The following is a 23,638-nucleotide window of genomic DNA, read 5'->3' as shown; positions in this document are numbered from 1 at the left end:
GCCTCAGCTCATGCAGCTCTGCTCTGGCTGCAGTAAGCAAAAGCTCCCAGTAGGCTTTTTTTTTGCTGCTTGTTTAGTGCTGCCAGGGCAGACCTTAATATGAGCTGAGAAGGCTGCCTGAAATGGCAAAATTGATGCTACCATGTAAACTCTTTGAGCCTCGTTTTCTCAAAAGTTTACATAGGAACTTTCATTAAAATTAGGTTTAGTGCATGTTTTTCATTATTGCCCATCTGTTGGGTCAATAATATTTTTGAGTGCACCTTTAAGGGGTTCACAGCCTTGGTGATTCTAGTCCAGTAATAAGATTTTTTCGCCTTGCATATGTCTAGCTAGTAGGCTTTGAGCTAAGAGGTGTAGGCCAATCTGTTTGACGGTGATGGGTCTGCACACCATCTGCATTCTAGGATGTGGTTGTGGGTTTTAGGAATTTTGAGGGCTGAGGTGAACCATCTGGGAGAGAGGCCTTGTCTACTAGAGAAGAATCTCAAAGGGGTGAGAGGCCGGAGTGCTTCTGAGAGGCAGAGATCAAAGAGGCGAATGGAAATCTGACACAAAGAGAGGTGTGTGGGGGACAGAAGGAGAGTAGGGATTCTGCCAAGTCAGGAGTTACTTTGACTTTCTTCCAAAGGCGAGAGTGGATAAGTGGCCCCAGGGCTGCCGGAGGGGTTGGCGGGTCTACAGTGGAAAGAGTGAAGAGGATGGCTGAGTGGTCAGTCCAGACAAGTGGGCAAGGTGGCAGTGTAGTGATGAGGTCTGGTGTGCTGAAGATTGTGTCTAGGGTGTGGCCTACAGAGTGGGTAGGGCCTAAGACTAGTTGTGTTTATTTGTAGGGTTTCCAGTATGACTCATGTCATAGGGTTATGTGGGATGTCGAACCAGATATTGAAGTCCCATGGCATTGTGAGGAGGGGGGTGGGAGATCAAGATGGCTGCTATGGAGTCACTAAAGGATTCTGCAGAGTCGGTTGCATCCCATGGGTCTATATATGAGCAGGAAGCTGTGAGTGTGCGAGGGGGTGAGCACACATTTCACCAGCAGGAATTTGCAGTTTGAATTGAAGGCTTGTTACTCGGAGTATGCCTCCACTTTCCCGGACAAAGCAGTGGCATATATACATTGTGGCCAGATGTGGAGGCTGAGACTGTCTGGTCCCAGCCCACATCCTGGACAAAGTGTGCCTGTTGATGGGCGGATGAGGTGACCAGAAATTGTCCATGATTGGACTGCCGCTGTTAGTTTGAATGGTGCAGATCATAAACATTGGTGGGCTCAGAGGTGACTTCAGTTCAAATGTGGGATAAAGGAAGGACTCTTGTACGTATTCATCCGATAGTGATTGGAGCCAAGACCCCTTCGAAGAAAAGCATCCTGCTGAAGACCAGGAACTAATTCCAGTCATCCAGCATTTTCTTCTTAAAACTATGTGGCATGGTCATGAAGTCAGGGGCACAGGCATGCAGGGGTCACATGCACAGGAGACCTGGGTGGACACTGTCCTGGCGCCTTTGGCGCCAGGCTCATGAACAAAAGTAAACAAGAACATCCATTTAACACTAAAAAGCTTTTATTATGGACATAGCACTTCAGATGCACTAACCTTGAACATTCCATCCATTAAGCAGGATGCATTAACCTTGCACACTCCATCCATTAAGCAGCCCCAAGTGTATTCTTGGGTGTGGCTGCTAATGGAATACCTTTGCATGTGCTCACTCTCTAGGAGTGGCAGGGTGTGGCTGGTAAGCAGCCCTAATATGCGTGCCCACGATCTCAGCTATATAAACTGCCCCGATCCTCAAGACGGACACTTCACGTTATTCTGCACTTGCAAGCAGTGTAGCGCTCGTCGTCGTCTGAGGTCAGACTTAACTTTGAAGATCCTGCTTCCTGCCAGCATACTTAACAACTGTGGGAAGCTGTTCTTACCTGTACACCTCTTCGGCGAACCAGGTATTCATCTTTGCACTTAAACCATCACTTACCTGCTGTCGAACATTGCGGTAGCATCCATCTTTCATCCGGCCGCGTCTTGCGTCTCATAGCTGCATTGAGGCCGCATTTCCATCTAAGGGAAGAAAACAGAAGAGAAACATTATTGCGGGCATAAGTAAAAGCAACATATAAAGACATCAAACGGAACGAACAGCATCACAAGAGCTCAAGAAAGACTTACCAATCATAAGTAGAAGCATAGTCGCAGCTGGACTGGACTAATCCTTATCAGGGATTAGTGAAGTAACTAGATCAGATTCGACGCGCCCCTGCCAGAAGTAGCAGGACGGAGAGCTTATCTTCCATAATTCACAGGTGAGCTTTATGGGCCGGCGTATGCTCACAGAAACCATACTTTGGGGTGAAGGGTTCGAGACGTACAACAATAACAGATTGGGGCACTCACACACTGTAATCTCCACGCAGGAGCAGTATCACCACGTACCACTGATTACAGCTTTTCTACTGAGGGAGAGGCCTGAAGGGGGTATTTGAAGTTCAGGGAGGGCTGCAACCGTGCCCCAACACCTCTGCAGAGACCAGGTGAACGTAACACTATGCTGGTGAAGTCCTGCTCCTTGGCTGATCTCTAGAAGGCCTTTTTTTGGACCTTCAACCACTGGACATAGGGAACAACCTGTCTGCACCCCTGCTCCAATATCCAGCCCTTGGATGCCTTCAGAAGAGTAGCAGAACCATCAGCAAGCTGACCAGCAGCACCATTGGTTATCGTCCCGAGTTCAGACTTGGGTCTCCAAGACCCTCTACTTTTGGAACAAGAGGTTTACCCTTGCAATTCAAGCTTTCCAGCACGAAGAGTGTCCTTGCATGACCAACTCCTTTCTTTCCGTCACACTTAAGTTGCTTGATCACAGTGGGCATCGCTGATTTCTGCCTCCATTGTGTCCTAGAGGTCCTCTCTGGTTGTTCACATAGTGGTGGTCCCTTCATCATCATGCCAGGGCCATTCAGCCGTCGAGCGCCATGAACTGGCTTGCCAGAGCACAGAACGATTGACTAGCTAAATCCTGATGCTGAAAGTGACCTTTGCACCAGTAGCCCCTAGACCTCCTCCAAATGAACCAAGACACGAACCAAGGGGGCTGATCAACTTCAGGAGTCTCTGTAGTGGCCCCTGAGTGCATCAGAGTACACAGGGCGAGTTAACATACATGTTTCAATCTGCCACCCTCTATAGGGTTTAACGGGCGTAAAGGATTCATCCTACTCCTCCCTTGCCTGACCGTGATCGGTGGAGTTCTGGTCAATAATGCACCATCCCTGTGGCTTCCCCTAAGGTGGTGATATTGGGAGAGGACCTTCTAAGAACTTTACTTCTATTGCTCTTTTAAACAATTAAAAACTTCCTGTTGGCTTTTCCAACACTTGTTCAGATGCCTGTAAAGTCCCCTAGCCGCCTGAAAGGGGTTAATTGGGACATGTGACTTAAAGCACTAGGCCCCATCTATTTTAGCAAGGGAAGGAATTTTTTTCAGTGTAGAGCCTTATAACTGTAAGGCCATGGACAGTGTTTTAATGCCTTTATTTGTATGTTCTCAAATTGATTTATGACTAACCTTATCTTTTACTTCGCGGACTTTGTTACATTATTAGTCCTTTAGCTGATCTTACTGTGTTTAATAGTAAAGTGTTGGTGCAAATGTGTAAATATTAGTAGTGTAGGGGTAGGGATTTACTTACCTGTGATTCTTCTATTAATAAGTTGTCCAAGGCCTCAATAAGGAACAAGTTACTTACCTGTAACTGTTGTTCTCCAGCCTGGGTCTGGCATGGATTCACATGCTCATGAATATTCCCCGTCGTCAGGCTGGGAATCCTCGGTAAAGAAAAAATCAGTATCAGTTTCGTTTCTGATCTGTCTTTCTTAGTAGTAACCAATCACTGATCTCTAGGTCATACTGCCCCCAGCCCAGCCTCTGGCAGCCATCCTCAGATTTGGTAGCACGCAAAGTGGCAGTATGACCAGGTGAAGAGCCGGAGAGGGGTAGGTGGGAGGGTTCGCATGTGAATCCATGCCAGACCCATGCTGGAGAACAACAGTTTCAGCTAAGTAACTTGTTCTTTCTCCAGCATCGGGTCTTGCATGGATTCACATGCTCATGAATAAAAGAATACATAGCAGTATACACATGCACAACCACGGGAGGTGGCAAAGGCTCAACATTAAGCATTACATCCAAAACAACATTAAGCAATTCTTACCTCCTCACAAGGCTCACCTTAGGCGAACAGGTTGCGCAGCACTGCTTGGCCGACCCTGGACTCCTCCCTGGAGTCCTGATCGACGCAGTAGAATCTTGTGAAGGTGTGCGTCGACCTCCACATAGCTGCCCTGCAGATGTCCAGCAGGGGCACACCAGACAGGAACGCCGTAGTAGCAGCGATTGCTCTGGTCAAATGGGCTCTCGAACGGCCGGGCAGCGGTCGGTTTGCCAACCGGTGACAGTGCATGATGCAGCCGGAGAGCCATCTGGAAATGGAAGTCTTCGAGAGAGCCTTCCCTTGATTCACAGACCCAAAGTTCACAAACAGTTGCGACGTCTTTTGAAAACTCTTCGTGCGGTCCATGTAGAACTTCAGCGCTCTAGCTACATCCAGCGAGTGCAAAGTCCACTCGGCCGGCGTCGAAGGCGCCGGGAAGAAAACTGGTAACACCAAGGGCTCGTTGAGGTGGAAGTCCGATGGCACCTTGCGCATGAAGGAGGGGTGCGTCCTCAGCACCACCCTCGTGTCATGAAAAGTCAAGTATGGAGGCTTGCAAGATAGGGCCTGGATCTCTCCCACTCGCCGTGCAGAGGTGAGGGCCACGAGGAACGCTGTCTTCCATGACAGGAACTTCAGAGGCGCCAAATGCATAGGCTCGAATGGGGCCCCCAGGAGCCTGTTCAGCACCACATTAAGCTCCCACGCCGGGGCAGGAGCCTTCACCGGCGGGAACGATCGGAAAAGTCCCTTCATAAATTCCTTCACCAGGCGATGAGACCACAAGGACGCCCGTCCCGTAGTCCTGGTATATCGGGAGATGGCAGCCCGATGTATTTTGATGGAGGCGTGAGCCAGTCCAGCTTTGGCCAGCGACAGTAGGTACGGCAGTACTTGAGGGGCCGTAATCCGCAGAGGGTTAATCTTCTGTGCACAGCACCAGATAGAGAACCTCTTCCACTTATGTCCATAGCACTTGAGAGTGGAGGACGCCCTGGCTTTTGCAAGAACCTCTCTGCAGTCAGCCGGGATATTGTACCCTCCAAACTCTAGTGCTGCAGGAGCCAGGCCTGCAAGATCAGCGACTGTGGGTCGTGATGGAGAATGGCGCCCCCTTCTCTGGAGAGAAGATTCACATCCGCCGGCAGCTTGACTGGTGGGGACGCCGACAAGTCCAGAAGGTCCGGGAACCAGATCTGCCTCGGCCACGGCGGTGCGATGAGGATCATTCTGCACCTGGACTTCTTGAGCTGGTTGATGAGGCGGAGCAGCAATGGCAATGGAGGGAACGCGTATAGAAACAGGCCGTCCCAGGGGAACGAGAAAGCATTGCCCATGCTCCTCGGCTGCGGGAACCTGCTGGCGAACCTCTGGCACTTGGAGATCGTCACTGTCGCGAAACGGTCGATCCGGGGTTTGCCCCATCGTCGAAAGAGCCGATCCACCTGGTCCTGACGTAGTTCCCACTCGTGGCACGAGCGCAGCTCCCTGCTGAGTGAGTCGGCGATGGTGTTTTTTATTCCTGCCAAGTGGAAGGGAACCAGAAACATCCCCTGGGCGACGGCCCAGTGCCACAGATCCTGGGCCTCCTTGGATAGGGCTGGGGATATGGTGCCCCCCTGCTTCCGTATGTAGAACATCGTGGTGGTGTTGTCGGTGAAGATCCTCACCACTTTATCTTTGAGGGACGGAAGGAACGACTTGAGCGCCCAGAACACTGCTCGGAGCTCCAGAATGTTGATGTGGAGAGACCTCTCCTCCGGGAGCCAAAGGCCTCTTGCGTGGAGATCTCCGGTGTGGGCCCCCAAACCCTCCAGAGAGGCATCCGTCGTCACCGTCTCCTGAAACGCCAGGGTTTGAAAGTCTGTGTCTGTAGTGAGGTGAGCACGGGTACCCCACCATTGGATCGCCCGACGGAACTCCTCGTCGAGAGTGATCCTGTCCTCAAAGCAGCCTGTCACCTGAAACCAGCGGGCGTCGAGGAACTCCTGTAGCGGACGCATCCGAAGTCTGTAAAGGGGTACAAGATAGATGCATGAGGACACCATCCCGAGGAGGGACTTGATGGACCTCACCATGGCCACGTCCGTGGCTAGCAGGCGCTGCACCTTGCCCAGGATGGTCTTGGTCCTCTCCTCTGACGGGGAGGCCAATTGCCCCACTGTATCGAGCTTCACTCCCAGAAACAGAGCTACTTGCGACGGAACCAGGTGGGATTAGTTGATGGCGAACCCCAGCTCCGTGAGCAGCCGGACGGTCCTCGCTGTGTGTTCGATGGCAAGTTCCCTTGTCCTTGCCCGGATTAGCCAGTCGTCCAGGTAGGGGTAGACGTGGATCCCCTGCAGGCACAGCCGCGCCGCCACTAGTGCCAGGCACTTCGTGAATACCCTGGGTGCCGACTTTAATCCGAACGGTAGGGCTCTGAATTGGTAGTGGCGTCCCTGTACCACGAACCTGAGAAACTTCCTGTGCCCTTTTAGAATGGGGATGTGGAAGTAAGCATCCTCCAGGTCCAAAGACGATAGGAAGTCTCCCTCCTCCAGCTGTCCCAGCACATGCTGGAGGGTGACCATCCTGAATTTCTGCGCCTTGATGTATTTGTTTAACCGACGCAGGTCCAGGATGGGGCGCCAACCGATTGCCTTCTTTCTGACGAGGAAGTACCTTGAGTACACTCCGGAGCCCCAGAGCCTTCTGGGGACGAGCTCAATGGCACCTTTCTTGAGCATCGCCCTTACCTCCAACAGCAGTTGAGGGACGCGATTCTCCTTCCTGGCCACGGGAGGAATGCGAGGGCACTTCTTTTGGAATTCCAGCGAGTGCCCGTGGGCCAGGGTGTCCAGCACCCAACTGTTAGGCAGATACCTGTGCAGTTCCCTTTGGGAACACTGCAAAAGATTTAGGACTACAGGTGTTAGCAGTAAACCCACTTGGCAGCAGTCTGTACCACCCAGATTTACCTGGTAGCTGTGGCTGAGCACTCAGACTTCTCTCAAGAAGAGTTAGGCAGTATGCAAAGTATACACAATAGGCACTCAGACACAATAGCACAAGCAAACACTGACCAGAGCTTTGGTATCAAAGTATATAATTATTTATTTAAAAACACACTGTTTGAAACACTCCAGCACTCTTACTGTAAAACACTCTAAACACAGTTACTATTATGATATATACAACCCTTATTCCTTACCAGACAAGTCTTAGTTAACACCACTTATTTCCAGACAGAGGTGAGCGCTTAACTATAGATGGCACTCCAATAAGTTCATGAAAATGGGAGGGAAAAAGACAGAATATATGAAGATACACCACTCTAAGATTTAGGAACACTTTTAGCAACGCAGAAGAGCAAAAGTCACTTGTGAGCCAAAGTCCATAGGCTGGGCCCCCTCTTAGAGAGAGCAGAGCACAAATTTGTCCAAGATCACACAGTTACACTAGGCTTTGAAAGTCTTGCAGAGAGTTCGAAAAGAGTTTAGGGAGTCTCAGAAAAGTTTAGCCAGGGTGTCCCAGGCTAACCCAGGTTCGAAAGCCGGGGGCTAAATCTATCCCGTACAGTCGGTGGCAAGGGAAGCCAGGCGGAACACGGTACCTTAAGTGGGAAGGATCCTCCAGCTGTGGCAGTTGTTCCTGGCAGCGGGTGCAAGTCTCGGCGTCGTCCAGAGGAAGAGAAGATCTCGACTTGGGGGAAAGATGAAGGTCGTTGCACTGCCAGGGAAAAAAACAGCCGCGGAGTTTTCCGGTTAAAGGTATTACCCTTTATTTTGCGGTCGTGGTAAAACATGGTATTCCGGTTGCCGGGGTGCTTGGCACAGGCAAGGCAGCCACGAGATGCGTCGGGAAGGCGAAAAGACGGTGAAACTGGTTATCCCCACCAGTCAAAGGAAGAAGACTCTCTGGCGGGAGATCTCCTCTGTCGTTGGGAAAAGTGGTGAGACGGTTCAGCAGGGCTCCACCGGTGGTGTCGTCGTAGCAGGTCGGCTAAGCTTCTCGCTCGTCAGATTCTTAGGTCCTGTGGCGACTTCTGAAGTTCTAGTCCCCAAAGCCTTGCTTTTATGCAGAAAACCCCCATTCACTCAGCCTAGCTGTCACTCAAACATGATAAGTGGTGGCTCACCACTTGGGCCAATCAGGACGGACTGCGACTTGAGTTGCCTAGGCAACTTATTCCAGGGTGCCTAAATCCCCCTCCACCCCTCCTAAGTACCCCAGACAGAGTGGCACCACTTTGGAGGGCTTCTGTGGAGAAGCCCGCCAAAAAGTGAAACAAAGGGCTCGACTTGGGTTGGAGTCACAGAAGAGAACACAAACGCCATTTTTAGAACCGAGTTTTGGCAAAAAAAAACAACCGGAGAATTAATAATAATTAAATAAACTGGTGGTATGTTCAAGGCTATCGTAATTAAATAAATAAAGATAGTAGCCTCGAACAATGGGAAAATCCCATAGAGAAATATTTGCGGTTGAATATAAAAAGTAGTATCCACGGCCACCAGCCAAAACTCGATCAGGGGGGACGGAGACATGCCCCCTCGACTAACAGAGCCCGGGGCAATCGAACTGCCCCGGCCAGTATGTCTGCAATATGATGGTTTGTACTGGTTCTGTTCAGAATTCAAGACTAGTAAAGTCAATGGTGACTTTACATGCCCTGGGAGACAGTAGTCAGTCCCAGGGTATGGAGTCTATACTGGGGGGTCACTATGACACCCCTGTGTTACTGCACTGAGGGTGCTGTGTAACACACATCACAAAAACACATGAAGCCCTATGGAGTAAAAGACCCCATAGCCCATTAAACACATCTAGAGTCAAAGGAATACAATCAAATCATGTCCAAGAGTGAGGGTAAAAGAGTCTCATTCTTGGCAGGAGAAAAAAATAAACCCCAAAAATCCAGCAAAGCTGCTGGGGGACTCACTAGGTTAGGAAATTCAGCCTAAACAGAGAATTCTCCCTAACACCAACGGTCGGTGGAGATGGACTCCCACACGCTGACGAACTTCGTCAGCTGACCTCCCACCGGGGTGCTTCGGTGGGGGTCCAACGACACGGCCGGGTCAGTCCTGCTTGGAGGCGGCCTTGCCGCCTTGGCCTCCTTGGCGATGACGGCGGGATCCCCCTTGCTTGCCGCAACCTCTGTATGCCTCCTGGGAAGAGGAGCGGGCCGACTGGCGGTAAGTGGAGGAGCCACCACTGGATCCTTTGGCGGCACCTTGTCTGCCTCCGGAGCTCCGAAAGGGCCGTCGCTGTTGAAGTACCCCTAGGGCCCGGGCCGTTTCCGAGTCGGTCTTGATGGCCTGTAGAGACTCGTCTACCGCCTTACCAAAAAGGTTGTTGCCGTCGAACGGCATATCCAACACTCTGGTCTGGACGTCCTGGCGAAAGTCTGTCGCCTTGAGCCATCCTCATCGTCGGAGGCAAACTCCGTTGCACAGTTTGCAAAATCCGGTATCGGCAATGTCTGTTGCCATCGTTATGGCGTGATCCGACGCCACCTCGCCTTCCTGCAGAATTTCTAGGGCCTCCGCCCTCTTGTCGTCAGGTAGGAAGTCTAGCAGGGGAGCTATCTTGAACCAGAGCTCATTAGCCGCCTTGATCGTCGTCGTCGCCGCCGACGAGATGACTCGTCGTCCCATGGAGTCCAACTTCTTGCTCTCGCTGTCCGGCGGGGAAGTGGAAGTTGAAGCCGCCGCACCCGCTGCTTTCTTCTTAGCCGCTGCCGAGACGACAGAGTCTGGCGTGGGCTGGGCCCTGAGGCACAAGGGGGCGACATCGGGGACTCGGTACTTCTTCTCGTACCTGTCCCTCTTGGCGGGTGTCGTGGAAGGGTTCTTGAGGACAGCAAGCCCCTCGTCCCAGATGTCGTCGAGCAAAGGCACCGCGAGGACAGTCTTCCTCTTGGCCTCTCATCGTTGGTAAAGAAACCCTTCCTTTTATTGTTCTTCAGGGCAGAGCTGGAAGAGCTCGGATGCCCTGGTAATCATGGCGTGGAAGGAGCCAATTTCGTCGGCTGGAGAAGCCCGAGGGGGGGGGGGGGGGAGTGATAACGGGATGTCCGCTGTGTCATCGCTGCCGTCGTCATCCGTCCCCGTCGCTGAATCCGTCACCGTATCCTCTCTAGGGTCTGGCGAGGGGGATGAGGGGTCCACAGGCCTCGCGGGCATGAAGGGCGGAGAGGGGTGGACTCTCCTCCGCTTGTTCGGAGGGTTTCCCGACGGGCCTGGTTCTGGATCCTCCGTCGGGGTCCGTGGTAATCTCGTCCTTATCTTGGTACATAAGGATTGGATCGCCAACAAAAGGGCCGCCGAGCTATCCTGGGGCTCGGGTAATGGCTGCGACGGACGGGATGGCCCCTCCACTGGGCCCTCTTCATCGCCATCGTCGCTATCTTCTATCACGTCAGCGGAGACCGTCCCCTGGGATCGAACCTCTCGTTGAGGCCTATGAACCTCTCGTTGAGGCCCTTCTCGGTTTCCACCAGCTCCTCCTCAGAGGCTGATTCCGAGTCTGTAATGGCCAACGGCCCCCCCCCTCTTTATCCGCCGGGGACTTCACGAGGGTCTTAACGATGGGCTGGAAAGAGCATTCCCTCCGCGGTGGCAGGGATACTCTGGGCCCAGAGGCCGTTTCCACTGGCGTAGTCTCAGCCGGCTTCACCAGGGTCGCAGCGACCACTTCGATAGAGGCCTTTGCCGGCTGGATCAAAGACCACCTTAGGTGCGTCCTGGGCCTTCGCCTTGGGTGGAGGGTCAGCGCCTAGCTCCCCCTTAGAGATCGACCGGGGCCTCTCCAGCAGCTTACCCGGGTTCTCGGACTTCCTCTTCCCCGAACCAGAGCGCTGGCTCGTGGTTGAACGTGCCGGGGAAGTCGCGCCCTGCCTGGCAGCCGAAGAGCCCGACCTTTCGGCACTCCCGGTGCCCGCGGACTCGCAGTGCTTGGCCTTCTGTTGGGCCCCCGTCGCCGGGGCACCCTCACAGGATTTAGAAGCCCGCTCAGACTGTTTCTTCGCCTTCTCACCTGCTGTGCCCTTCTCCAGCAAGGCGGCTAGGCGGGAACGACGATATTGTTTGGTCCATTCCGAAAGGTTCTTGCAGAACGCACAGTCCTTCTCCACGTGCGTCTTGTCCTCATGAAGGCAGTAGAGACATTGCGAATGCTCGTCCTCCTTGAAAACGTTTTGTAATCTGCATCCAGGGCAGCACCTGAACAGCTTGGATCCGGGCGTCGAGATTCCCTTGTCCTGGGCCATATCCGTTGAGGTAGGCCGCAGATCTTCCGTAATCCTCCAAGAAGCGTAAACTCGACAAAAACTTCACCCTTGAGGGGCGTAGAAGAATTCTGAAACGGGTCCCCGTTATTGGAAGTAGAAACGGTGGAGCTTGAGGCTCGATTAAACCGAAACAATTAGAAGAAAATCTCCTGAAAAAGCGCAAAAACGCAGCAAAAACTCGAGAGCTAAAGCACGAGGACTCCCAACACTTGAGCGTGCGGTAAAAATCTGAGGATGGCTGCCAGAGGCGGGGCTTAGGGAGAGGGCAGTCATTGGCTGGAGGCAGTATGACCCAGAGATCAGTGATTGGTTACTACTAAGAAAGACAGATCAGAAACTAAACTGATACTGATTTTTTCTTTACCGAGGATTCCCAGCCTGACGACGGGGAATATTCATGAGCCAGACCCCATGCTGGAGAAATATAGTGTTTTTATGCATTTTGGCTAACTTGTATTAAGAGTATTCTGTGTATGCTTAAACAGCTCACCACTCTCACACTCTAAGAAGTCTAAGCCTTACTGCCCAGTCACACTACCTTGATAGTCTGCCTAGATTAGTGTTTTCCCTATTCACGAGAATAGGGTGGCCTCTCAGAATCTGTCCATAGTGCTTTTTCTGAAAATCCATTTTAACACTGTTGACAAGATCTTTCAAGCCCACCATAAACCAAAGGACCATTTACTGCACCTACAATTACCAATAGTGTATGCTAACATCTGGTATGCCCAGACCTCCCACCCCGAGGCAACTTAAGCATGTCAAGTGGTACACTGCGGCTTTGTGCCCTCTAATCTGTGTGCATGTGTGCTTGCCCAGTTTAGATCTGGGTGCCACTCAGAAGACTTAACAGCTCAATCACTCACTTCTGAAGCATTCGTAAGGCACCAAACACATCAGTTACCTGCAATTTGCTTTCTTGGTTAAGAAAGCCAAGTTATACTAACTAACCTTAATATTCTGGTAAAGCCCAGTTTACATTCCCTATTGTCACAGGAACTCTTATTGGAATGTTTTCTGCTGCACTCCTTTGGTTATCATTCTGTCTGGAAAATATTTTCTAATAAGAGATATTTGTTCTAACACAAATCATATCTCCCCCTCCCCCAGTGGCATAAACACATTTTGCATTGTTTCTGAGCAGTGTTTGGCACTCGCCAGACAAATACCGACAACTAAACTCATTGTTTATACCAAACGTAAAATGCTTTCCTTTGGTACATGTATTTCCCTCTGTGTATAAGTACTTTAGGTGCTGTACCAGATCTAGAACTGATTCATACCACAGATATAAATCAAGTTTTATATCGCCCAATCACCAACTCTATCAATGGGAACATCCCTTCTCTTTTTGTGAATCTTACTTTCTTCACTCTATTTCAGGAGTTAACATGGTAACAACAAAAAAACATCAGATATAGTCACCATAACCTACCTGCTTAAGTAGGGCCAGAAGATAAAGAGGGAATAGCTTAAGCGAGACTGGGGCTATAACAGTAGTTTGTTGCTGGTGGGAGAGTGTTGAACCGTAGGTCGCTAGGGAATCCACGACAGCATTGAGGAGGGCATCTCTAGCATCAGCCAAACTTGATGAAATGGAACGATCAACCGCTGTAAAATAAAAAATTGGAAATATTTTCAGTTAAATTGCAATTAAAAGCTGCTGTTGCTATAACTACGGTAACACCTCTCAGCCATATCTTGAATGCTAACTTCATCATTTCCAAATTGCAGAAATCCTCATTTGTCTCTTCCTAATCTCTATAAAAAGCCACAACCCAATGCAATTGTTTCATTAAAATGTTTATCAGTAAGTAGCCATCCCTAGTTAATTGGTATATGCACATCTATACAATGAAGCACTGTTGCTACTACACGCAAGGCATCAATTGAACTATGACGGTGCTTACCTGTTTAGTTCTATGACACTCACCAAGATTAACTGTTAACTCAGAGCACTTTAATTTAACAGACCTTGGGACCCCCTTCCTGCCCCCTTCAGGTAAGCATCTTTCTAAGCATCACTGACTAACGCTATAACCAAAAGGCTAGCTAGCCCCAGATATTTTCCAGACCTAGCAACACCCCTGCCTGCACTCATCGCCGGTTTAATACCGCTGGCCCTCCCTCCAATCCCACCTGCCTCATTTCTTACACATCCATGAGCAGCAAGGCCACCAAAAATGGAAAAAGTGTGCTATAAAATATAACTTTACATTACTATTAAAGGAATACTAATATCAAGAAAACGTATGTTGGTCTTAAGATACACGGGTGGAAAGGGAGACAACAGCAACAGTTCAGGATTTCTCTACCACAGCAGACATTTTATCACGTGAACATATGAACACATGAGTTTAATGAATTCTTTATGAAGAAAGTCAACTCTATCCGACAGAACATGGACACCCAGTTTGCTAATTATCAAGCTTCTCTTGCAGATTTCGACTCTGTAAAATTTTCTGTATTGACAATACAGTATCAGGTAATATTATCCCAACAAATATCGCCATATATATGGTCGGCGAGAAAGGCCATAGGAGATTATTTGTGGGGATAATTTATGCAGTAAATGGGAGCAGGGGTTGCGGGGGTGTCCCCCGCAGGTTCCATGAGTTAATATTGCCGCAAAAAAACGGCGTCATTCTTGTATGGCAATATTTTTGTGGGGACATTAACACATGGAACCGACAATACCTACTTTTAACTTTACCCTGGTTACTTCAGAGGAAATCAGGAAACCTCTCAAATTGAAATCTACTAATCATAACTATGGCCCAATCCGGGCCAGTTTGGCCAGACTACATGCCCCTCGAATGAGCAATTTCAGTACCGCTTTTATTAATGCCCATTAAGGACTTCAATCAGACAACACGCACACCTTGGTCTCGGCCTAGTATGTAGCGCCTAACTGAGGTGCTTTTCTCCTTATTTATGTGGATTCGATTTTGGGATGATACACCACCCCCTTTTCAAGTACTTTGGGTCACAATGGACCATGAACCAGGCTGGTTGGTCAAATGCAATATTTATTTATTTAAAATTCAAAAGAAATCACACACTTTTTAATATGGGGAAGCAATCACCAATGGGTGATAGTTACGATGAGAGAATGTGAGCAATGCACTGGGTTTGACTTTTTAGTGAAGCATATACACAGCACAGCGGAATAGGAGCACCTTTTGATTTAGGACAGATAGCCCCCAACTTAGAATTTCCCCCTGCAATGTTCCCTCAACTCATCAATTCTGAGTGGATACAAAGAAGCAGCAGGTACTCAGGAATAAGAAACTGAAAACGGAATCTAAATCTGACCTTCCCTCCCCAAATAAGAAAGAAAACAGATTTTAAACCCCCAGCAATGTGGTGAAATGACACTCGGAAATGGATAAATCAATGATGAATGTGTGTAAAAAACCTTGAAGCAAATTCCTTAGTAAAGTAACAATGCAAAGATACTAACAATCACAAGGAATGGGTTACCAAAAGCATACAGTTCAGAAATTAGTGGTAAGTTTAACACAGATTGCAGTCAAATAACACATTTAAAATTTACACTTTTGCAATTCCCGCCTAAAATTAGCCAAACGGTTTTTAATAAAAACGGGTGAAATACACTGATTTGGAGTGCGGTAATGTTTGGGCGTAGATATATATCACAGGTAATAAATGGAATTGAAATTAAGTCTCTAGCTGGTAAAATTGAAAGAGTTATGCAATATAGAAGGAGGCACGCTGTGAGTAAAATGAAGGGTGAAATTGGAAGGGAAATCAGTTTGTGAAAAGAACAGTTTTACTTTAAACTAGATTTAATGACTAAGAAAAGAGGAACGCCACCCGTGAATTCTCCAAGTTACACTGCAGTTGTAACCCTTCACGCAGTGTACCCCTTTTCTTTAAGGAAAATTACTTTATTTAATCAAAATATCGCTAATGACATATGACCTATGCAAGACAGAAATGAAGAGAAAAGTAGCGCTGATGCTTGGAGATTAATGACAAAAATGCACAGAGAATTCTGACAGTCGGGCAAGTGATCAGGATAAGGATAGGATGACTTATAGAGTGGGATGAGGACAATGCAAGGCAAGGTATACTACGGATTTCTATGTGGTGATGAATACTCACAATCCCCTTTTTAGTTTTGGGCTTTTTGGACAGTCAACCGGGTCTGGTCACTACACGGCAGGGCATCTGGTAAACAGCTGTGTGGTTCTGGTCACTGGCTGGCAAGGACTGGACGGGCAATTCTGGTTACTGGATACTAAAGGTCATCAGGGTAGCAGGATTACAGCAGCATGCAGTGAGTGGCAGCAAGCCAGGCTGGATCAGGATGCAAAAGGTACCACAGCTTCCCCTTCTTAATGGGAAATTTTGTGGGTTTTTAGATATTTATATATATTTTTACTTTTATTTATTGGCAGGAAGTAGCAGCAGATACAAAGTACAGCGCAAAAGCAGTGTCATATTGGCAATTAGGTCTTACAATACATCAAGTAGTACATGGGGGGGGTGGGCTGTCGGTCCGGTGGTGCATCCATTGTTCGGGGCACGGGGATATCTAGCAAGTTCAGCAGAGGGTAGAGACCAATTCGACATCCTCTTTGTTATTTAGATAACTGCAAAACTCAGTCCACACATTTTTGGGACGAGACGTCGTGGGGAGGGATCCAATGTACTCCTCCTCGCACGTCTGTTTCGTCCAAGTGAGGGATTTCAACCACATCTCAAACTTAGGGGGTGAGCGGCGCTTCCAACATTGCAATATACATTTTTTGGCCACTATAGCGCTTACATAAAAAAATGTAGACATTTTTTTCACATTCTCCCCCGACCATATTCCAAACAGCAAGGCTAATGGGTCGAGGTCCACTTGGGCCCCAACTATCTCTGAGAGGGCTCCCGTCACTGCCATCCAAAACGCCCTAAGCGCATTGCAGGACCAGAACATGTGCATGTGGTCTGCCTCTTCGGATCTGCATCTCAGGCAAGTGTAGGTATGGTTATGTGTGAATTTCGCCACTTTGTGTGGTGTGTAATATAGTCTATTAAGGAGTTTGTACTGTATACACCTGAGTCTAGCGTTGAGGGAAACTTTGCGTGTGTGCAAGCACATTTTGCTTCACATACCTTCAGTAATTTCCAATCCCAGCTCCGCCGCCCACTCGTCCCGTGGTTTGGGGGATGCATCCTCCGATTTTCCCAGCAACATTTTATAAAGAGAGGATGTTATGCCCCTGCAGCCTGCTGATTTGGCTATGTATTGGATCTCGGATGAGTCAGGGGGCTTGTCTGGATAGGAGGGCCACATTTCTCTTACTGCCGCTCTTAGTCTGAAGTATTGCAGCAGTTCTAGCGCCGAGCCAGAGTGTTCGGGGCGCCATGTCTGCGGGGTAATACATTTGCCGTCAGGGTATAGGTATGTTAGTGCTCGATAGCCCAGGTCTGACCAGTATCGAAGGAGGTATCTCATGTGTAGGGGAGAGACCCGGGAACTGCCAGATAGGTAGCCACTTGTAGTATGGGCGGTGCTGCGGGCGCGAATGCAATAACTAGTTCCATGCCCTGATCGTGGTAGTCACAGGGTCTGCTGGGGCATCAGTTTGATATGCTCGAAGAATTAGGGACATAATGTTGTTGTCCTCCCCCGCCAATTTCTCAAGTTTCACGTGTGGCGGTGGCTGCGGATGTACGTACCAGTATGTGGCATGCTGGGCCTGTGCCGCAATCCAATACAGTGTCAAGTCTGGGGCCGCGAAGCCCCGTTTCTTATATGAAAGAGTCATGTGTTGCCACTTCTTGCGGACCGCACCTGAGTGCCAAAGAAATTGGGCGCACACTGAGTGGAGCTTCTTTAAGTATTGCTTCCCAGGCCATAACGGTACATTGGCAAAGACAGAGGAGCTTTGGGACTGCTATCATTTTTATTTGGAATAATTTGCCCGCGAGAGATAGTGGGAGGTTATGCCACCATTCCATTTTTGATTCTAGGAGCTGCGCCGTGGCAGTGTAATTATCTGTCAGCAGGGAGGATTTGGATAGTGACACTTGAACCCCCAGATATTTAATGCCACCTGGGGACCAGCGAAGGGAGAATTCGCATGTCGGCTGTTGGGTTGCCGCAGTAAGTGGGAATATCTCAGATTTGGAGTAGTTAATGGTGAAGCCCGAGTGTGTACCTATTTTGGTTATGTTGCGTATGATGGGGTCTAGGTGTGTAGATGGGTTTCTAACATACATGAGTACGTCGTCAGTGTATAGTGAAATAATTTCTGGTGTGTCCTGTAAGTGTATGCCCTTGCGAGTATCCCGATCCCTGACACTGTCCGCCATGGGCTCAACTGCGAGCGCAAATAGAATTGGGGAGAAGGGGCAGCCCTGGTAGGTACCCATGTGCAGCGCTAAGGGGGAGGATGTCAGCGAATTGACCAGGACTTTGGCTATTCACCCTGTATATAGTAGTTTAATGTATGATACCATATGTGGTCCCACCCCCATTTTCTCCAGTTCTGCCCACATGTATTGCCAGGACACCATGTCAAATGCCTTCTGGGCATCTAGTGTGACCGCTACCGCGTCAGCCGTCGGGTCAATTTGGACATTACATTAAAAAGTCGGCGAATATTGAGGGCTGTTGAGCGGCCAGGGACAAATCCACTTTGGTCTGCGTGGACCAGGTGTGGCATGATTGGGAGGAACCTGCTTGCTACTACCTTAGCAAATATTTTTGTGTCCGTATTTATGAGCGATAGGGGACTATAAGAACCGCATTCATCTAGGGGTTTACCCGGCTTGGGGAGGACAGTTATTAGGGCTTCCCTTAAAGAACGGGGGAGGGCGGATAGGCGGAGTGACTCTGCCCAGACCCCGTGTAGTATGGGTGCCAGAACGGCCATATGTTCCTGGTAGAACTCTGAGGTGAGCCCTTCCGCGCCTGGGGCCTTGCCCTTTGGTATGTCTGAGATAGCTTGAACTATCTCCTCAAGAGTGAACGGGGCGTCAAGTTGTTCTCTGGTGTTTTGGGAGATATAGGTCATAGGGATATGATCGAGTAGGTCATCAATGTCATGGATCGTATGTTCCCGCTGGGGGCGTACAAATTAGCGTAAAATTCTGCGAAGGTATCAAGTATGCCCTGATCAGACCAGTGTCGTGTGCCTTGCTCGTCTATGATACTATCAATGCGGGCCTTGCCCCCTTCTGCGCACCAACCTGGCCAGGGTTCTTCCTGGTCTGTCCCCCTCGCTGTACTTCCGCGCCACCAAGGGCCGCGTATAGTAGCGCACCTCACTGAGGGCGTGAGACTCAAAAATCTCAAGCTCAGATCTTATTTGTGCCAGTTTAGCCGGGGTGGGTATAGTGGAGCATTTGCGTTCTAGCGTCTTGAGCCTAGTTTCGGAGCAATGTAAGGCGTGTCTTATGGCTTTTAGTTCCCCCGCTTCCCTTAAAATGAACATGCCTCTGATATATGCTTTAAACGCCTCCCAGCGGGACACCCTTGGATGTGTTGTGCCGTTTGTTACAATCAAAGAAGGTGACTATATCCGATAGGATCTCCGCTTTGAACACTATGTCGCGCAGAGCTTCAGACTTGAAGTGCCAGGCGGGACGGGTGGGGGAGTCGGGCCCAAATTGGATCTGCATCATCACCGGGGAATGGGCCGAGAGTGTATGCGCTAATATTTTGACGTCTACAGTCTTGCCTATCAGACCGCCCGATATTAGAAACAGATCGATCCTGGAAGAACTGTTGTGTGCTGTTGAGTGAAAGGTATAATCTCTCATGTGAGGGTGGAGTGTTCTCCATGCGTCGTGTATGTTCAGGGATGCCATATGTGTATGCAATCGTCTGGCAGCTCGGGACATAGTTCTGCGGGTAGTGCCTGTTCCATCAACAGCTTTGTCTAGTATCAGGTTCATGTCCCCTGCCCATATGATGGGGACCTCAATATATCTCATGAGCAGGGTGGCCACTTAGTCAATACATTCCGGAGAGTCAATATTTGGGCCATATTTGTTTACTAGCAAGCATTCCTCATTGGCCAGTGTACATTGAAGGATCACGTATCTGCCCCTGTGACTATGTGGGACGTATGGAGTGAGAATTTTATTGATTTATGGATTAAGGTCAGCACTCCCCTGGATTGGGTGGAGTATTGTGTATAAAACCTGTTGGGTCCCAGGTTGGTGCCAAATTTGATGCGAGATGCCTCAGGGCATGTGTCTCCTGCAGCAGGAGTATTTTTATACCGTGTCTCTGTGCATATGCAGTTATCCTGCGGGCCTTTGTGAAGTTGGTTAACCCCCGGACATTCCATGTCAACAGTTTAATAGACATAAAATGGGATCATGGAACATCCCAACTGAGGGATCTGTCCCTGCCTTCCGCACTGTGCATCGCTGTAGCGCGACCACGCCTCGTTCTCAGTCCAGCCAACAGTTTCCCAACAGTTTTTTAAATTACATTCCCCAACTTCTCCACCCCCCACCATCACCGCCCAACCCCAACCAGCAGTGTAACAGTTCCCACCCATAGAGCGGACTACGGCGTGCCATCCCCAACTCAGCAACGCAAGTCTGTCTGCCCAACAGGGGCACAAACTCAACAATTCCGCCTCTGTAGGCATTGTAGCTGCAGTGGGGGCCGCCGCTGCCGTATGACCAAAATTTGCTAATATTATTGTGATGGTACATCACTTTTCTTCTAAAGGATAGTAATGTTCTAGGTTTCAAGAGTAATCTCATCATTCAAGCGTAGAGATCTCAACAGATGAAGCGCAAGCCTAGTGCCTGCAAATGAGCCAGGTCAGCCGAGGTGCCACCCCAGCATGTAAAGCCACAGTAGAGAGGATCCAGGATGCCCTTCCTACCCGCTGATGGTGTTCATAGAGTGATTACATTTGGGTGAAGTTTGCTCTAGTTGGCATGGAGTGGGGGTGAGGGGGAAGGTAACAGGTTGCACCCAGCGGGCGGCCCGTATCAAAAGTTAAGTGTCATTTGTCTCAGTCATTGTCTATTAACTCATCCGCCGGTTCCCTTAATGGGATTTGTGCCTCTATGAACTTCACTGCTTTGTCTGGGACCGTAAAAAAGTAGAGTTTGTTGCGGTGGGTGAATTTCAAGCGAGCAGGGAAGAGCATTGCATACTCGATTTTCCAGTCTCTAAGCATTTTCTTCACTCCTCCGAATTGCCGTTGCTCCATCTGGACCCCTATGGAGAAGTCCAGGAAAATTCTGATGATTTGCGGGTCTAACCTTAGTTCTCCTTTTTCCCTTGCCAGGCGGAGTATGTGGTCTCTATCTTTATAGCTTAGGAGCTTTGCAATTATTGGTCTGGGAAAGTCGGCAGGCTTGGGACGAGGCGCCAGGGCACGATGTGCTCACTCAATAGCGAAAAAAGGGGACAGCTCAGGATTGTCAAGTAGATCTTTGAGTAGCTTCTCATCCGCAAGTTCCATTCGTCCCTTGAGTGCCGATTCAGGAACACCCACAATACGAATGTAGTTCCTGCGTGACCTGGATTCTAGGTCATCGCACTTGGCTTTGACACAAGCTCTGTGACCGTGTTTTGTAGGGCATGAACCCCATCCTCGTTGGCCCCAATTCTGGTCTCTGCCTCGGTAATCCTGGCTCCATGTTGATCTAGTTTGGATTTCAGGGAGGTCACATTTGCATTAATATCGTCTAGTTTCTCTTGAAAGGCTGCAAAATTTTTCGCCATGGACTCCATCATTGCTGTTAGGTCAGGTTGAGGGGGATCTGGTGGCATGTCCACGTCTTCGTGGCCTGTGGAGGAGGACCCCTGCTCCGGCCTGGGTGCCACTTTGGTGAATTTGTCCATAGCGCCGACCTTGTTAGCCCCCCGTGACCTGTTGGACATTGCCGTGATGGACAGCAGCGCTTCGTAGGGTAGGTTGGTTGGTGTCTGTATGTCTCAGGACCCAAACGTCTCTGGTTTCGTGCTACAGCTCTAGATGCCAGGGTAGTGCGGGCCTAGCAGTATGGATGGTCGCACCGTCAGTGGGGCAGCGCTCTCATGGCAGGTTCGGGTCGATGTGGTTGCTATGTGTGCTGGCCGGCGAAGGGGGGGGTGTTGTGGGAGGTTCAGTGGGTAGCTTATGATGGCAGGGTAATTCTCAGTGGGCCCAGTGGCTGGGGAGGGCAGCAGGGCGCTACTCAATCTCCAGTGCAGTCGGTGTATTGATCCACAGTGTTATGTCACCATGAAATTGCAATTGCCGGGTGGGGCCCCCCTGGGCACTGGCTCATACAGGTCCCTCAGGAAGTGCCGGGCTGAATGGTGATGTTACAGTGGGTCTACGGTGGCCCTTTCAGGTAAAGGCATAGAGCTTGTGCCACAAACGATGTGAGGAGTGGGGAAGGTCCACTGTGCAAGCTTGGCACTGCAGGGGGGGGGGGGGGGAGTTCCAGCACTCAAGAAACATCCATCAGCACAGAGCACCCTCCACTGCCGAGGACAGTATTATGGTAATACTTTAATGAGGTTTCCCCACTCCGCCTTCCTGTCAAAGCTGGCGTGTATTTGGTTTGCGACGAGCTGGGCTGGAGGCCGCTGATATCCGTGGCCCGCTCCAGCAGCGTTCTGTGGGGGCCTGGCCCGTTTGGCCAAGACCGGCCTCCTTGCAGGAGCGAGATGCACGTACGGAGCCCCGCAGCTATAGTTCCTCTCCGGTGCAGACCGGAGTGCAGGCGGGCAGGGAGGAGGAGACAGCCGCAGCGCCCCAGCAGGATAGAGTGCTAAAGGGAGGGAGGGGGCAACCCCACAACAGGGTCCCAGGGGGCTCCGCGGCAGATAGCAGCGCCGCCCCTCTCCCCACTCCTGGACGCACCTACCGTGGCCGCCAGCAGTCGCCGCAACCCACGGCGGCAGAGCCAGGAAGCCGATGGTTTGCCCCCAGGGCCAGATCCAGCAGTTGCACGCCGGTCTTCTTCGGCGCCGCCCCTTGCCCCAGCAGGTCCCGGGGTTCGCGGGCAGCACCCCCCACGTATCCCAGCGGCCACAACAGCGCCGCCACAGCACAACGCAGGGCCGCAGAAGCCGCCTTGGTCTCAACGGCTCAGCAGGCAGGCCGCACGCGGGCTCGAGCGGTGGGCCGTCCATCCAGGTGCCCGTAAACACGGGTCTGCTTCTCCGACTTGTAACGATTTTAAGTCTGTGTGTGCCCAGTGGCTGTAGGATGCTGTGTAGCTGATTTACGAGGCCCCACAAGACAGGATCCCGCCATTGTTCGCAGATTGCAGTCAGTCGGACACAGAGCTCTCAGGCTAGGCAGCCATTTTGCAGGCTGCTCAACAGCGCCCCACGGGTTTTTAGATTTGAGGCCTTGCTGGGAAAGGGATCAGCACTGCTTGGGTTTTGCAGTGGGCCCAGGGGTAGGATCAGCAATGCTTGGCCTTGTAGCTGGAGTCTGGAAGATGACGGGAACAGAAAAGGGCGCAGAAAATCAGGAAGAGTGTGTCTAGATTCTTGTCAGGGACCTTATTTATAATTCATAATGACATCATCAAAGTATAGGCTGGGAAGCGTTAACTAAGCACGCCTCTAAACTACTTGGATTGGACAGGGGTGCTAGTCTCCGCCTTGCTCTCAACTGGTTGGATTTCCAAGGGAATGATGTCAGATTTATGAGGTGAGTTTTACAATGTCCAAAAACTCCCGCAATTACTTTACTTAAATCCGATTTTGACAACAACATACATTTATACAATTGCAATCACTTAGCAAATTATATACACAGGTTACATATTTTGTGCAGCACGTATCAGTCCAATCCTCCAGTCTGTGGGACCTTGTTTGCCCTTCTGATACATTTTGGTCATTTTGAGCATGAAAGATTCGGCCTAAAATTCCACAACTTTATATACAGATGCAAATTATCCCAAGGGATGTATGTACAAATATTTATGTTTGTAACCTTGATACTTTTCTATTTATCTTCAATACTTTGCCTTTTCTGTCCCCAACGTGTCAGTGAATTCTACCATGTCGCAAAAGAAAGCACAAAAAATCACTTTTAAACTGCGAAATATTTACAATTTTTCAAAGTCTTGCTGCAGAGATAGAAGTCTTTAAAGCTTTAAAGTTTATTCATGAAATAGTCTTTGGGAACAAATGGCAGTCC

The 23,638-nt window shown here is 49.9% G+C and overlaps 1 protein-coding gene across 2 annotated transcripts in view; it reads right to left on the bottom strand.

Annotated features, from left to right (window-relative positions):
- Positions 1 to 23,638, bottom strand: part of SEC24B (SEC24 homolog B, COPII coat complex component) — a 2,214,138-nt gene that overhangs the window by 443,497 nt on the left and 1,747,003 nt on the right. For both annotated transcript variants that reach the window (XM_069630875.1, XM_069630876.1), the window contains one exon: positions 12,931 to 13,106. In XM_069630875.1, the coding sequence (XP_069486976.1) occupies positions 12,931 to 13,106 (176 nt within the window). The remainder of the gene's footprint in view (positions 1 to 12,930; positions 13,107 to 23,638) is intronic.

Source organism: Ambystoma mexicanum, chromosome 6q, assembly GCF_040938575.1.
Source record: "Ambystoma mexicanum isolate Mex_15411 chromosome 6q, UKY_AmexF1_1, whole genome shotgun sequence".
In the NCBI taxonomy this organism is placed as follows: Eukaryota; Metazoa; Chordata; class Amphibia; order Caudata; family Ambystomatidae; genus Ambystoma; species Ambystoma mexicanum.
The sequence above is the reverse complement of the archived record's forward strand: the minus strand, read 5'-3'. Positions and strand labels throughout refer to the sequence as shown.